We start from the raw sequence: 17,247 nt of genomic DNA on the forward strand, positions 1-17,247 counted from the left end.
AAGTTTCAGCAAGTGTTCTTCTTAAGTAAATATTTAATTCCCTAATAGAGGCCTTTTATTTTATTTTTAAAATACAAACACCTTTCTATGACTTGACAACCCTCCCTTTTCCTGTGCATAATCAACTCCTTTCATCCTTCCCTTTCCTTCTGAAGACTGGCTCTTGTCTTGAGTAAACCTCAGGCCATCATGGCATCAGACACTGTAGTTGCTCTGCTTGTGGCTGTGAGTGTCTCCTTGCACTGCGATACAACAGTATAATGATTGATTACCAGAGGGGAAGGAGGTTGGGGAGGAGGTAGGAAATGGTAAAGGGGGTCAAATATATGGTGACTGAAGGAGATTTGACTTTGGGTGGAGAACACACAACGCAATTTACAGATGATGCATTATATAGAATTGTACACTTGAAACCTATGTAATTTTATTAACCAATGTCATCCCAATATTTTTTTTTTAAAGAACCACTGAGAGATTGCTCATGCTGAGAGCATTGCATTCCCATGGTTGATTCCCCCCAACATCAGAAGGGATCTTTTTACTTCATTCTTTTAAAAGATATTGACATCTTCTTCCTCTCCTCCCCAAAAGGAATGTTTCCCAACTATAAGTTTCAATTTTCTGTACTTTACTGTTTCTGTATAATAGCTTTTGTTAGCTAAGTCCAAGCAAAAATTGGAGTTCACCTGTTTTGAATAGTTTCCGTATGTATTTTCAGAAAGACCCTCTATCCTTTACTATACCAAATATTAAAAAAATGAAAAACTGAGGCAAGGTTGTGTACATTTTAACTTTGTCCCATGATTAACAGCTCTGAACACAGATAGGTAAAGTTATGTCCCTCTAAATAGTTAAAATCTGTGTAGACACATGTTTAAAATCTACACGTGTAAGTCTTTGGCAAAGATTTGCTCCATCGTACCAAAGTCGAATTGCCTTTTGGAAGAGAAAGCTTACATGGTAAGCCAATCTCAGATTTTAGAAGTGTGTAAAAAGAGAGAAATGATCTCACCTGTTAGAAATCTCAACTTCTGTAAACGTCTTGAGCCCTGATAATCCCACTAACTTGAGTCTATAGTCTTTGCATTCCCAGTCACTATTGCAAAATACAGAACTCTTTCTGAAATAGTCAAGAACCTAATATAAAGTACTTAAGTTTTCAGTAAAGTATGAGTTAGGAGAGGAGGTAGCCTAGTGGGATTCTGCAGCCTTGGTATAGGGCTGGGAACCTTCTCTGCAGGGATATTGATGCAGTCTAGTCAGAAAGAGTTGACATTGAAATTCAGGATTTAAATGCTATTCAGAGCATGTGATTGTAGAGAAGTGTTTCAAGCTTTCTGAGTCTCTGTTTACTCATCTGTAAAATGGCTATGATCTCTTCCCTAAAAGGGTTGAGGTAAGGGTTAAATGAGATAATATTTAAAAAGCATTTAGCACAATACCTGGTACAATGATATAGATAGGTTAAAAAAAATATGTATATAGATTCTATTGTTTCTCCACTTACCCATATAACTTTTACTTAATTCCTTTGCATCTCAGTTGACCCACCTCTAAAATGGTTGTAAAGCCATCATCTATTTTTGTAGAAATCCAGAGACTGGGCAACAACTTCAGGTTTAAACATTCACTATATAACTTTCTACATTATAATCTACCAATAATTTAGCAGAGGTGGCAGTGTTAGGTTTAAAAAGCACTTAACTGTATAAATACTTAAATAAAACCTGGTTGGGATGGGGTGTGGGTATTAGTTTGGTTAATGAGTTGCTCAGCCATTGAAGTATAAACACAATACAAATAATTATGTATTATCAGTAGTAGATAGGAAGTCTGTAAATGAGCTCATGTCTGCCGTAGGTGGATGAGATAATGTCTATAAAGCGCTTAAAGCTCCTGAAATATTACATGTGCCGTCTCTGGCTTTCCCAATGCTAAGCCATGGGAAGTGGGTCTTAGCCAATGCCACACTGTACACAAGGGGTCCTGTTTGACCTGGAACATTTTCTGGAGGAGAGAATGATTTTCTGCCCCAGAGGGCTTGTAAATGGAAAATCTTCTCATACATGGTCTCTGAGTCATATGATACTGAGTCAGCATAGGGTTATAAGTCCTTTTGAGGGCAGTGTGCTGAAATGGAACAAAGCACACTGCATGTAGAAGTCGGGCCACTGGAGACTGAGTCCAGCTCTGCCTGCTACCAGCAGACATAGTGACCTTGGAGAAATAGATTCCCTTTGTACAACCAACTTGAAATCTAGAGCCATGAGAATGAACACCAGCCATATTTATTCCCAGACTAGGCAGTCTCAAACAGCATGAATAATAGAGCATAAAGGCAGGACAATTGCAATATTGTCTTCCTTAATAAAATTCAGAAGTTTCAAGGCTTATCCCTGTTGGTGAGGCAGGCTGTTGGTGAGGGCTGGCTGGTCAAGGACCCCCAGCTTTGCCCCCTGAGTTTTGTGGCTGTCTTGTGGTTCTCCTGTTTGATTACCACTATTACCATCTTATTGGCCATGGGGGAGCACTTTGCTCTGTTTAATGTTTTGGCTCATCTGTAGGCCAAATTTTTTTCCTCACTTTACATAATCCAACAAAACAGGCTAGAACTTCAAATTTTCTTTGTTTTTTTGTTTGTTCGTTTGTTTTTTAACATTAAGGGATAACATAAGAAAAGTAAAAACGGAAGAGCCAATGCATTCTAACATTCTGGCTTAAATTTTCTGATTCTCACACAATTATGCTCACTGCTCTTGTCCATATTTATATGAAATTCCAGATGAAAGGATGACCTGCCCAAGTCTTACTTCCTACCTTCAGACCCGTCACTGTTTGGATGCTTCTGTAATATCTATTGTCCAAGAACACCCCACAGTCTATGTTGACTCTCCATAATGTGGATCCAAGAACGTGAGATTCTCTTCTCCCAGCCATCCCAGCTCTGCTTCCTTAACTCTGGCTCTTTTCTCATAGTCACTTCCTCTCCCTGACATTAGAAATTCACCTTGCAAGTAAGACGCTGCAGCCTTCCATGGCAGTAGGGCTCAGTCCACATAAACCCATCAGCCCACAAGTATGATGCAACATCAATGGCATTCATCTATCTGCTCAGTCCCGGGACTGGAGTGGGAGGTATAGGTAGAAAAATTAGTAAGCAGGAATTATCCACTGCTTTCTCTTTCCTTTGCTCATTCTCTTTACTGACTCAATACTTGGCCATTATATTTGGGGAGTTGGGTGAAAAAGCAAAGGAAAGTAAGGAAAGAGGTTCTGTAATGATGTTTCCACTAATGGAATTTTAAACAAAAGGGAAGAAAGCACACAAGAAAGTGGAAAGAAGAACTATTGCATCTTGTTCATTCATTAAACAAAAATCCAAGTTCTTACTATGTGCCAGAAACTCCCTACCCACATAAATCTTGTTCAGGCCAAGGCTGGTCTTTCCTAATCACAACATCCTTGAGAGGGCTCTGGGTCCTGTGGGGCGTAGAATTCATACACCTCAATTTAGCATGCATCAACTCTTTTGCATTATTTCATAGAGTCTCATGTACAGAAAAGCGGTCTCTTCAAATAGGTTAAAAAACCCTTAAAGGATAGAAAATATCTTACTTTTCTCTTTTGTTCCCCACAGCAGCAAGTATAGTACTGAATGCACATTGTTCTCTAAATATTGGCTGGCAGCTTGATGGACATGGGAAAGGAAAGTGAGGTTAATTGAGCTGACATTGGTTGCTAGGTCTCCAGGAATTCTCCTTGTATAGAGAATATGTGTCATTCTCTCAGATTCCTCCTCTTCTCCCAGATGAGCCTACCTCGCTGACATCTGCAGTGATACCCAAATGTAGTCACAGAGACTTCTCTGCTCTCCCATCATCATTTTGTTGGCTTGAATAGGAGATTCCAGTGGACAATTTGCCAAGTGTAATTACTGTCTCTGTGGTCCTCTGACACTTAGTGTGGCTTTTTCTTGCTGAATTCTTTTTTGCACTCTTTTCCACCTAGTAGAAACACTGATCATCTTCCCCTCCTTCCTCATCATCTCCCATGTCCAGTTAATCACCAGGTCTTATCTCTCCTAACTTTCCAAGACATTTCAAATTCATTCCCTTATCTTCATCTCCGCTGTCTTTAATTTATGCCATTATCACCTCTTCACTAGTTTATTGCAGCAACCTCCTGATTTGTTTCTTTGCCTTGGTCTGGTCCCCTTCATGCTGGACCTGCAATGATCTTTCAAAGATGCAAATTTGGTTACATCACTTCCTGCATAGCTTCTCTTAATGGTGTCCCATTGCTCTGAAAATCAAGTCCAAGCTCCTTGATGAGGGGACTCAAGACCCTTCTCAGTCAAACACCCACTTCTTCCTCAACCTCACTTCTCACCTCCCTTTGCTTGCTTCCTCACTCTTCCTCCTCCTCCTGCTCCCCCTCCCTCCACCACAGCTATGTTCAACTCTGTGTGCTTCTTTATATGCATTCTTACTCCTCAGCTCTGGTCGTATTGAATCATAGTTTGAAAATTGTCCATTTGCTTCCCCAACACTCCACTAGACCATACAGCCTTGAAAACCAGGGATTTTGCCTTATCCTTACACAAAATAAGAATTTCAAAAATACTAGATATATAATGAAAATTTAAGTGACTTATTGGTATTTTCATTTTACTGTTCTGTGTGGGATAAAAATCTGACATTTATGAGTATTTACTGTGCACCAGACTCTGTTTTAAGCTCTTTAAGCATAAAAATGTAGTTTATTCTGAGAAATACTTACTATTAAATCTTTATTTTACACATGAGGAAACTGAGGCACAGAGAGACTAAGTTACCTGCCTAACATCATGCAGCTAACAAGTACTTGAACAGAGATAGGACCTCAGGCAGTCCTGCACTATAGAGTTCACTCTTCACCAGTGTACCCTATATTGCTTTTATTCAGTGTCATTGATGCTCTTACACAATGTATTTGAGATACGGTTGGGTAAAAACCAGAAGGATTGACAGAGAAGTGGGAGGAAGACCCATGGAAATGAGAAAATCAGGTTCTCTTGAATCATAAGCAGGAGACTTAGAGAAGGGACTCAGCTAGGCAGGTGAGTGCTCAGCGCAATTTGTCTGCAACCACAGCCACCATCAGCCATATATTCTTAGATAGTCTTCTGGGACACACAGAATCAATTCAAGAAGACTTGAGTTGAGCAGTTGCTGTTCTATGTATCGGGGATACCAAAAGTAGACTTAGACATAGGTTTTTAAAGATACCTATAATCTAGTGAAACAGACTACACTGCATGAAGAACTGTATAAGCCAGAACAGGCTGCGGTTAACAGTGTAATAGAGGGATATCAATCCCCCTCCTTGTAATTAACTTCCCTCTTCATGTCCCTGAAGGCTTGACCAGTACAGCTCTGGGTGCTTATTGTGGCGTGCTAGGTAGAGAAATGCTAAATGAATCCGGTAATAGGAGTATCGGAGTCCCGCCATCTTTGGTTTAGTAAGTTCCAGAAAAATAATTTCATTGCAGTGAGGAAGATGTTACATAGGCTTATGGAACATGAAGGGTCTTTCCTTCTACTGTTTGTTATATAGTGGGGCTAAATGAATACCTAGTTCCTGGCTTTTCAAGGCTTTCTGTAGGACATTTGGAAATGTAGTGCTTCTTTAGGCTAAGACTAGGGCTGGGGAGAGCGATGAGGAGCGATTTCAGAACAGATGTCAACAGAGCAGTTCTCTCCGTGCTGAGAATCATCAAACACATGCCCCATGCCTTCCAGGCAGAGTGACTATGACTGAGGCACAGGCTCCAGAGCAAGGAGACAATGAGCTGGCCTCCTGGGGACTCACACACTGAAAACAAATTAGCTGTGATGGACGAGTGGCCTTTGCTCATTCTTGGGGAATGTGGAGGAGGGAGCTCAGGTTGGTGCGGAGTTTAATTAAGGATGGCAGCTGGCATAGCAGGTCAGATGGCTCTGTGCTCTGCATTCCATGGATGTCACAAGTTGCTAGTTGCATTTTGTTTTTCTCCAGATATCCCTGTTGCCCTGTTCCCTCCCTTGCCACTGCCCATATGTTGTTCTGTATGCAGTTAGAGTGATGTGACCTTCTCCCCATGCATAGAAAGTCCAGGCAGGGACCACATTCTAGAGGTAGAAAAAGTAAACTGTGAGGAAACTATGTAAATGAGTGGCAGACCCAGTGTTCCCATGTGAGATGCTTGCTCCCCCTGCTCACTACCCCCTAGTTAAATGTATACGTTCGTACCAGTAATTACATCATGACCACCTTGAGACTTCAGCTCTGTAGGGAAAAGAAAAATATGATGGGAGCATGCCTGGGGTCCGTGTTGTCAGTGGTCCTCCATTAGGATGGGTGAGAGCAGGGTCAAGGGAAAGCTCCTGTCTTCTGTTCAAGCAAACCAGACACAGGGAGGAGAGAAAGCTGACTTAGAATCGCACAATCTCATGTAAGGGCAGGATCTCAAGTGCTTGAAACTGTTGAAAATTTCTGTCTTAAAGAGAATAGACTAAACATGGTTTCTGTAAAAGTGAGCGTGAATGTTGAGGTCATTTGACTAGCCAAAAAGCATCCTTTATTGCAGACATTCCTGAAGAGAAAAATCTCCAAGTCACATGCTTTACTGAAGTGGAGGAAGAAGAGGAAACACTCAAATCCGGGCTTTTTTGGCTTTGTATTCTGGTGATGTGAGATCCAGGTAGACAAAAAAGTGGTAGAAAACACCTCTGTAAAATCTTCTGAGATAGCGTCATATTTTGCGATACAACATATGATATATGCCTATGGCCTAAGGTCTTTAAGGAAATCCTTCATAATATTATTGTATGCTGCGTGTAACATACATGCTACACGTGCTCTAAAAACACTTCCTGTGGAGACTCCTCCAGATTCTAAAGGGGCTTCCCCATTCTCTCCACCCCACCTTTCCAGAGTCAAATTGTCACTTTTCACAGACAACATGATTCTTCATATAGAAAACCCTAAACAACCTACCCAAAAACAATAAAAACAGTAAATAAATACAGTAAAGTTGCAGGATATAATATCAATGTACAAAAATCCATTGTATTCCTATATACTAAGAATGAAATTTCAGAAAAAGAAATGAAAAAAGCAATTCCTTTTGCAATTGCAACTAAAAGAATAAAATACATAGGAATAAACTTAACAAAGATGTGAAGGACCTATACACTGAAAACTATAAAACATTATTAAAAGAAATTGAAGAAGACACAAAGAAATGGAAAAATATTCTGTGTTCATGGATTGGAAGAATCAACATAGTTAAAATGGCCATATTACCCAAAGCAATATACAGATTTGATGCAATCCCCATCAAAATTCCAATGGCATTTTTTAAGGAAATAGAACACAAAATCATCAGATTTGTACGGAATACCCCAAATAGCCAAAGCAATCCTGAGAAAAAAGAACAAGACTGGAGGTATCACATTCCCTGACTTCAGTTTGTACTGCAAAGCAACAATAATCAAAACATGGTATTGGCGGGCTGGCCGAGTGGCGCGATGGTTGAGAACTCGCTTGGGATGCCAGAGGGCCCCGGTTCGGATCCCACATATGAGGGCCGGTGACACTGCCCTCCACAGCTAAGATGCTGAACAGCAGCTCAACCTGGAGCTGGGCTGCCGTGAGTCGCCGGCGACGGCGTAGGCTGCAGCCCCTGTGGTAGTGGGTTGCCATGGGCTACCGTGTGTAGCCAGCAGCCAGCGTGAGCGGCCAGCAGCCGCAGTGAGCGGCCGTCCAGAAGCCGGCGACTGATCTGCCTCGCCCGGGAAGAGCGCAATGATGGTGCCAACTTGGGCCAGTGAAGCAACGTCCTCCACAACTAGACTGAAGAACAAGACGACAGCAACTTGTCTGTTCCCCTTCCCCCAATTCCCCAGCACTGTTCCCATTCCCCCAATTCCCCCAATAAAAAAAAAAATCATAAAATAGGAACTCCCTTCCTGGGTAGCACCATTTAAAATAAACAGTTCTTTCTCAAAGCTTTAAAAAAAAAAAAACAAAAAACACAAAACAAAAAAAAACAAAACATGGTATTGGCAGAAAAACACACACACAGACCAAAGGAACAGAATTGAGAACCCAGAAATAAACCCACATAAATATGGGAAAATCATTTTCAACAAAGGAAGTAAAAACATACAATGGAGAAAAGAAAGCCTCTTTAATAAATGCTGCTGGGAGAATTGGAAAGCCATATGCAAAAGAATGAACCTAGACTGCTGTCTGTCACCATGCACCAAAATTAACTCAAAATAAATGAAAGACCTAAATATAAGAACCAAAATAATAAAATACATAGAAGAAAACATAGGTACTGAACTTATGGATATTGATCTTAGAGGATTTTATGAATTTGACCTCAAAGACAACAGAAGTAGAAGCTAAAATAAATGAATGGGACTGTATCAAACTAAAAAGCTTCTTCACAGCAAAAGAAACCATCAAAACAAAGAAGCAACCAGCTGAATGGGAGAGGATACTTGCAAATACCTCTGATAAAGGGCTAATATCCAAAATACATAAAGAACTCATACAACGCAACAACAACAAAATAATCCAATTAAAAAATGATCAGAGGACCTGAGTAGACACTTCTCCCAAGAAGACAAACAAACGGCCAACAGATACATGAAAAAATGCTCAACTATTAGGGAAATGCAAATCAAAACCACAATGAGATACCACTTCATACCTGTTAGAATGGCTGTTATCAACAAGGCAAGTAATAACAAGGAGAGGCTGTGGAGAAAAAGGAACCCCCATACTTATACACTTTGGTGGGAATGCAGATTGGTGCAGCCGCTATGGAAAACAGTATGGAGGTTCCTCAAAAAAATTAAGATTAGAATTGCCATATGAGCCAGAAATCCCTCTTCTGGGTATCTACCAATTTTGAAAACATTTATCCATAAAGATATATGTACCCCCATGTTTATTGCAGCATTATTTATAGTAGCCAATACATGGAAACAACCAAAGTGCCCTTCAATAGATTGGATGAAGAAGATGAGGTATATATACACAATGGAATACTACTCTGCCATAAGAAAAGATGAAATACTGCTATTTGTGACAACATGGATGGATCTTGAGATTATTATGCTAAGCGAAATAAGTCAGACAGAAAAAGTCAAGAGCCATATGACTTCACTTATATATGGGATGTAAAACTGAAAGCAACAAATGAACAAGACAAACAAGCAAAAACTCATAGACACACACAACAGTTTAGTGGTTACCAGAGGGTAAGGGAGGAGAAGAGTGGTAGATGAGGGTAAAGGGATCAAATATATGGTGATGGAAGGAGAGCTGACTCTGGGTGGTAAACACACAATGCAATCGATAGAGATGTATTGTAGAATGGTACACTTGAAATCTATATAATTTTATTAACCAATGTCACCCCAATAAATTTAATTTAAAAAAAAATTTCCTGGATGTCAAGCTCTGCCCTGTATCACCAGCTGTCTGCTCACTCAAGTCCCAGACAAATGAGTTAATTACCTGCAGCAAGAACAGACTGAAAAGAAAGCAAGAAACATGGAAAATAAAGGCTGTTGTCTCCTCGCATTACAGTTTCTGCTTGGTTACATCACTTTCATAAAGAGAACTGGGCCACTTCCTGTAATACCAGAATCCTAGGAGGACTAGGTTTTTTAAGAATTTCTGACTGTAGAGACCCTGAGTAGAAAAGTTATTTAAGTAGAAAGTACTTAAAATGTAAGTCACCCACACGCCAGTAGCCTTTACAATAGGATTGTCCATTCTTAGCTTAGGGGGTCTTAAAACTTTAATGAAGGGAATTAGTAGGTAGGTCCAGCCAGTGAGACACCATTTTATTTTTGGGGAGGGGAAATGAAGAACGTACAATCACTTGGAAATTAAAGGGAACTTAAAAATTGCCAATTTCATCATCAGTGTTTTTAAAATGAAAATGTTGATGTCAGAGAGGTTCTCTGTGTCTTAGGAGCAGGCTTGCTTTAGCTTTTAAATCGGAGTTCTGTAGAAACAGCTTTACCTAGCTCAGAGTGTTAGACGTAGCTGTTGGCGGCTTCTGTCCCTCATTCCTCATCCCTGTGATGCTCCTGGTGTCAATGTTCTGCCAATATGTGGGGAACAAAGGCTTGGTATGCAGCACGATTGATGACAAGCTGTATTCCCAAAGAAAATGTATCGTGAAACTGAATTGTAAATTCCCGCAGAGCAATGATTTTTGTTCTGTGTGTCTTTGTATCTTTCTCAGTACCAAGCACTGTGTTTTCCATAAATGTAACACTAAAATATTTGCTGATTAAAAACATTCTAATTGTGGAAAATACCTTTAATATTTTCATCAACAGCAGAAACAATATAGATTTTAGTATATGAACTTCGGAGACAGACTACCTGGATTTGAAACTCAGCCAAGAATAAGCCATGACCTTGGGCAGGTGACCCAACTTCTCTGTGCCTTAGTTTCCTTAGCCAGAATATTAATCATCCCTTATAATATAGGGAGGTTGTGAGGATTAAATGAATTAATATATTCAAAGCACTTAAAACAGTGTCTGGCACAGAAAGTACTCAACAAGCATTAGCTATTACGAGTCAGTATGCAGAGAAGGCTGTCTTTAACTGTTGTTGAAAAATGTTCCAGAACGGGCATGAATATCATAATATTAACTGAGCATATAATTAGAATGATTGTTGTAGGGGTCATCAAGTCTTATAGTTCTAGACACTTCTTTGTTTAGAACTAATATAGCTCTTAATCCTCTTTATTGCCTCATTTTACACAGGTTTTTTTAAATAACTAAATGGATTTCCTGTTCTGGTCACTATTGTCTACAGCCATGTTCTGATCTGTCCACTGACCTCTTACAGATTATTGGCGATGAGATCCCAGTGGCTTTCTTCCATTGGCCCCACCTGACATCGGTGTAGGTCAGCCTATGCTTCCTTTCTTCAGCAAGGCTGTATGTGTGTTCTCTCAAGTGGGCCACCAGCCCTCGCTCAAAATGATCCTGATATCTTGGTTTCTGTTGTCTTACAACTCGGGGTGTTTTCCTCATCCTGTAGAATCCAGCTTGAAACTCATCTTAATTTGAATAAATCTACCTTTTATAACCTCATTTATGCATTCATACAACTGTCATTTTGAGTATAGGCTCTTTGTCCTTGAGATGTTATTGCGTGACTGACGCCCTGCTGATATGAGTAAGTATCCTCATTCTGGTTTTGTTTCCACAGTACGTTCCTCCAGATCTCTGCGTCTGCAATTTTGTGCTGGAACAGTCCCTGTCTGTTAGAGCCCTGCAGGAAATGCTCGCCAACACAGGTGAAGATGGCGGCGAAGGGGTGAGTACCTGAATCATGACCTAGGTGGGGACTGAGATGCACCGCAGCCCATAAGTACGTACTGCATTTTGCTCCTCCAGCTTTAAACTGCAAAACCTTTGTTGAGATGATTCATATAGAGATAGTAAATCTTTCACCCTGCGTTTAATTCTAACTCTTATTTAGCAATCCTAATCCTGCTTCCTTTGGATTAACCAATTTGCACCACAAAATAGACAAGATCACCATTAATGCTGCCTGAGCAGGGCATAGGATATGGAACCTACTCCCCTCCCCTCACCCATAATCCACCAGGAATGTGGGAAGGCTGAGAGGGCAGAGAGATGGAGGATGCCTGTTAGGCAGGTTCCTTTTTCTTGGGGAAGTCTCATTGGAGATTTATGACTGCTCCCATGGAGCACAACTAGGTTACAACAGTTTGGAAAGGGTTTACTGTAGAATTGAGTCTTTGACATGTACCTAGAACTCCAGTTGCACTCATGGATGAGCAAATACAGAGCTGTCTTGAGTTTCTGTTGTCAGTAAAATGGTCCCTAAGTATTTAGTTGAGGGATGCTGTATCATATCTCCTGTTTCAAAAGTTCTTTGGCCAGAGACTTCAGAATAATTTTTGACTCTTTGTTTCCTTAATGACCCACATCTACTTGTAGCCATTTATCATCAACTATTTTAATTTTATGGCCTGAATATCTCAAATACAAACACCTCTTCCCATCTCCCATAGGCACTGCATTAGGTGACTGTCCTCTACTGGGTTACTGCAATAGCCTACTAACTGCTTTGACTCCTTCTGTACTTAGACCCCCACCACCATTTTTTTTTTCACTCAGCTGTCATAGTGTATTGATAAATTTCAGATCCAATCATTATATTTAACTTTTAAAACCCTTTGTCATCTACTACCTTGAGAAAAATTCCAAATTCCTTAACTAGTCATAAAGCCCTTTAGGATTTGGTGAGCCCTGCTCACCTTCCCCGCCCCATCTCTCACCACCTCTCCCCAGGCACTTAGTGTCCCAACCACGCTGAACCCCTTTCGCTTCCTCAAACAGAACAGTTCTCTTTTACCTCTGATCATGTGTGTTAGCTAATCTCCCCATTTAGAAGACCTTTGTATTCCTCTCTTCCCTTAAGTAATCTGTACTTTTCCTTTAAGGAGCCAGTTTAGATATTAAATCTACTGAGAAGCCTAGTTGACCCTGCAAGGCTGGGATGGGTGCCCTTGCTTGAGCAAAAGTCAGTAAATAGTTCTTATTCTGTATTCTAACTGCAAGTCTAATTTTTTTGCATCCTGTACTGGAAAGTACACTGCATGTGGTTAGGAACTATTTGCTATACCTATCACAGATTATTCTTAACTTGACTCTAGTGAACTCATACATAATAAAAAAGTATTTCATTTATGGTAGAAGAGGCAATGACCATGGGCTCAAGAGGACCAATGTTTACATTTAGGTCATCTTCTAGCTCTTTACGTGATCTCACACATCTTCTAATCTCTTGAGGCTAGTATGTTCTGATCTATAAAGTTAGTATATTTAATTAGTTTTCTAGGGTCTTTAATACCAATGTTTGTAATTCTTCACTGTTTTAGTTTAGAATAAAATGCTTTGTCAACCAACTGAGAATAGCTTTGTTTTCTTCCATAGAGCAGTAACATGGGTAAGTTTTTGTTCTTTTGATGTTCACTGAAGTCTGTATCCACTTTCACCTTGCACTGACCTTGGTTGCCCATGCTTTCCTCCATAGGCACACACCCTCAGATATTTCCAGTTCAGTGGAACAAATTTGTTTTTAATTGCTCACTCTTTTTCCAAGACTAAGAACTCATCATTTACAGATGCTTTGGTGAGAGATAACTGGTTGATTTGGAATATCATTACTTTCAATGTCAACCAAGGTAAACTTATGGCCCTCAGATAGAAATTAGGAAGATACAAGCAACGTTAACTGGAGAATTTTCTCTTGGGCATTCTGTTTTGTTCAAAAAGTGCATTTCAAAGGACTTTTTTCTTTATCATTTAGCTTGAGTGATTCAAGGAGTTCTGTAGATGACAAAGTAAATTCAAAAGTTCTGGTTATACTCTTTGCTGTTCTTTATGCTAAGAACTTAAGTATTAGCCTTAACTTGGTTTGTCTTAAAAAAGAATAAGTGACAATTCATTTTACAAATAGAATGCAAAGACCATCTTAAGACTGAATATTTCATTTGGGAACATAGACTAAGGCCTCCCTTAATTACCAGCCATGCTAAATCACAAGTTATACTTATTTATTTCAGGGACCATCTTTAATTTATATATTTTAAAACCACACCATTAAACCTTATTGGGGATCCATTCTTTGTGAATACTTAAGTCCCAAATAAATGATCCATGTAATTTTTATTATTAAATATTCATTGGATAACAACAATCACCATGTTGAGTCAGACTTTGAAATTTCCTATGTGTTATATTGCCTTTTTGTACTATTTACCAAACAAAAAACAGAGATCTAATCATTATTTTCTGTCTTGATACATTTTATTATTATTATTATTATTATTATTATTATTATTATTATTATTAACTAGAGATCTTAGCGGTAGAAGGGAGGGACTAGAAAAGAGAGCTGGAGTACAGATGGGACAGGGTATTCTTTTCAAGTTAGTAAGAATTTATTATGCATTGGCAACTCCACTAATTAGTTACCTAAATAGCAGCTTCACTTACTATAACCCTCTAGGAACTCTCTCACAATTCCATCTGGGCTCTCCATCTTTATTATAAGAAATAATATTTTTATACAACCTCTTGAGTCTGATTGTTTTGCCTTTCTGAAGTGATTGCTCTGCACATTTACGATTAGTACTTAATTTGATTTCAGATGGTAATATTCAGCAGGGAAGAAAGAAGAAAAAGGGGAAAAATAAAGAAGGCAGCGAGTAAAATGACAGACCATAATGATTCTCTGGGGAGCCTGGGGATGTTTGAATGGGATGATGCCTCCTTTGTATGCCAGTCCATTCTGTTTGAAAATAGGCATTTACTGCTTTTAAATAGGTATTATGTTCACTAATGATCGTGACTGCCACCAAACGGGATGCTTTGAAGAGTGTAATTTTTCCTTCTAGCCATAAATTTGTCCTTGTGTGGTGTGTCTGCTCACTGCTGTGCAGCAACTGAACATTTTAAAAAATGACTTCAGTTTGTTCATTCACGTGATGAGTGTACAGAACTCCTTTTTTGAGGGTTTACAGTTCTGCAGCAATCCTTTTTCCTAACAAGGAAAACAAAGGTATCCTGATTGGTTTCACAACAGAGAGTTTATTATTAAAATGTCCCTAGCTACAGCCAGTATCACACGGGACCCAGCCTTATGTTGGAAAAGAGAATAAATAATGAGGAGAACCTGGGGGCCGAGAACGTTCGGAGCCCCTCAGAGTCTACCCTAGCTAAACGAGTCCTTGGTTCCCTTTACCTCTGATTAAATTGTATCTGATTTTAGTCTGGAGAAAATTGCCAAGAGATAGATGGTTGGCACTGTTGCCAATTAAATGGCTGGAGCTTGAAGTAAAATCCCTGCTTGCAAATATTAAAGTAGTTTTACATTTTTAATTGATTGGACCTACAGTATGTGACATACCCAGTCACCTTCAGCAGGACATGGGGCTAAAGAAGATGTCACCCTCTCCCTTTGAGCCCTCAATCCCCATCATCTCATATAAATAACTTTGAATATAGAGCACGCAGCATTTGTAGTGAGAAAAGGTCATTCCTTGGAGTCTTGTTTTCAATCCAGGCTATACCAGACCAGGTGATCTGTGGGGCGAATTATGTCTTTTTTTTGTACCCTACTTTCCATATCATTGAATGCAACCTACCTCATAGGTTTGGGTGAGAATTAAATAAGTTCCTAAAAGTGCCTGGAAGGGTGGAAATGAATATTGACTCTTTTCTTCTCTGGTCCACTTTCACCTGTCACAGATCCTTCCAGCATATTCAGATGCCTCAAAGGAAGGAGATGTCCATGCTGCTAGGCCAGATGCATGTTAACTCTTGGGCTATATAACTACAAATGGGTTTTTACATGAATGGGCATAATGCTGCCAAAAAAGGAAAGGCCCTGGGCTGGCCGAGTGGCTCAGTTAGTTAAGAGCTCACTCAAGAGTGCGAGCTCTGAGCAACAGGGTCAGCAGTTCGATCCCCAGCCCGAGCTGAGCTGCCGCTGCACTGCCAACAGGTTGGCAGGATGGCTCAGCTAATAAAAAAAAAAGGAAAGGCCTTGATTAACACAACTACGAGCTGTATTCTCACTGATAAGGGCAAGGGCTCTGGTTTTCTGTATCAGTCGGCTTAATCATTGTCAGACTTTTACCACTAAAATAATGAAATTAAATATACATGTAAAACGAATTAATGTTATGGCTGCCACATTTATGTTACACTTTATATAATATCATGAACCCATAGGATCATGCTTGACTTTGGATGCTACAATATTTAGAATGATAATACACAATCAGCCTCCTAACTTTGACTAGGAAATGGGACCTGGAAAGATGTTATTTCTGCAAGAATCTTCTCACAGATATCCTCACTGAGAGGTGGTCTTTAATTCCCTGTATTTCTGCGAAAGTCTCATTAACCCTAAAAGGAGCTTTAGGTTCCTTTCATTTGCCCCTGTTTTGAGAGTGGGGAGCACTGCACACACCACAGTTAATAGAGAAATGTACCCATAGGGTATGGCACATTTGTCATGCCATAGGATGATGTGGCTGTGCCCATGCCTTCCAAGAAGGTAGGGTTTGTCTCCTAGCGTCATGTGACCTATAAATGGCCAGTGGCATATATACGCATATACACATAGAGGTCCTTAAAGGACATGTCATAAGGTACTTCACGCACCCAAGTTCAGGACATTCATCCATCTTATCAAGTCACAGAAAATTTAGTCCCAGAAAAGGTGACTTTAACATCATCAAAAAAAGAATCTGCTAAAGACACATCTACCCTGACCTTGTTATATAATGAACAAATCAAAACAGACGCTGATGAGGGGAATTAGAAGCTTTGTCTAAAGGTTGAACTCTGAATGTGCCCAGATTTAGAGCTGTTGCGCAAGCTCATCCAGAATGGAGAAGGCTGTTTGGATCCCTGCCTCTGCTCCTGGGGCCCTGAGCTCCCACTGTCAGTTCTGTGTGACGGAAGGGAAGGGATACCCCATTGTCCAGATTTAGCTTTTTAACCTGAGGTTTTTGCCTTCCCCTCATAATTGTCAGAAAAGAGCCAGAATGAGAATTGATTTTGGTATGTATGTGGGGAAGGAACAAGACTGATGGAGGAACCATGTGCATAATTCTAAATAAACCTCATCCCCATTGACATTTTTAAAGACTACATTTTTTTTTAAAACAGACATAAATCATTGAATGAGTCAAGACTAAACAGGCACCAATTACACTTTTAGAATAGGACATAAGATTTCCTTTGGAGAAAAAGTACCCAGTCACGTCTGCGTATATCGTGACGTAAGTCCCCAGGGCCTGCCCATCCGCACTGTACTGCCAGCCAGTGTGGCCAGGACGCACCAAAATAGCCCCATGAGGTATTCAAGTCTGAACTTCCTTTGCACCAGTTGATAAAAAGCCACTGCATCAAGCTCTCCGTGTACCTCCTTGGTGCCCCACTCAGGACTTGCCCACCCAGTGCCATCACCTAGCAGCTTGTTTGTTCATCCCCAGGGGGGATTACCCCCACCTACTTACTGCCTAGTGGGTAAGAGCTGGATGCCATGGTATTAAATTCTTAACTTGCTTGACTTGACCTTGCTTTTTCTTTTGAAAGGGAGAAAAATAGCATTCTGATATTGGATGTT

The 17,247-nt window shown here is 40.0% G+C and overlaps 1 protein-coding gene across 1 annotated transcript in view; it reads left to right on the forward strand.

The window, feature by feature from the left end:
* Nucleotides 1-17,247, forward strand: part of RYR3 (ryanodine receptor 3) — a 358,095-nt gene that overhangs the window by 22,679 nt on the left and 318,169 nt on the right. Inside the window, exon 3 of the mRNA XM_019627208.1 lies at nt 11,281-11,388. Within this exon, the coding sequence (XP_019482753.1) occupies nt 11,281-11,388 (108 nt within the window). The remainder of the gene's footprint in view (nt 1-11,280; nt 11,389-17,247) is intronic.

This window comes from Hipposideros armiger, unplaced genomic scaffold, assembly GCF_001890085.2.
Source record: "Hipposideros armiger isolate ML-2016 unplaced genomic scaffold, ASM189008v1 scaffold_724, whole genome shotgun sequence".
Taxonomy (NCBI): Eukaryota; Metazoa; Chordata; class Mammalia; order Chiroptera; family Hipposideridae; genus Hipposideros; species Hipposideros armiger.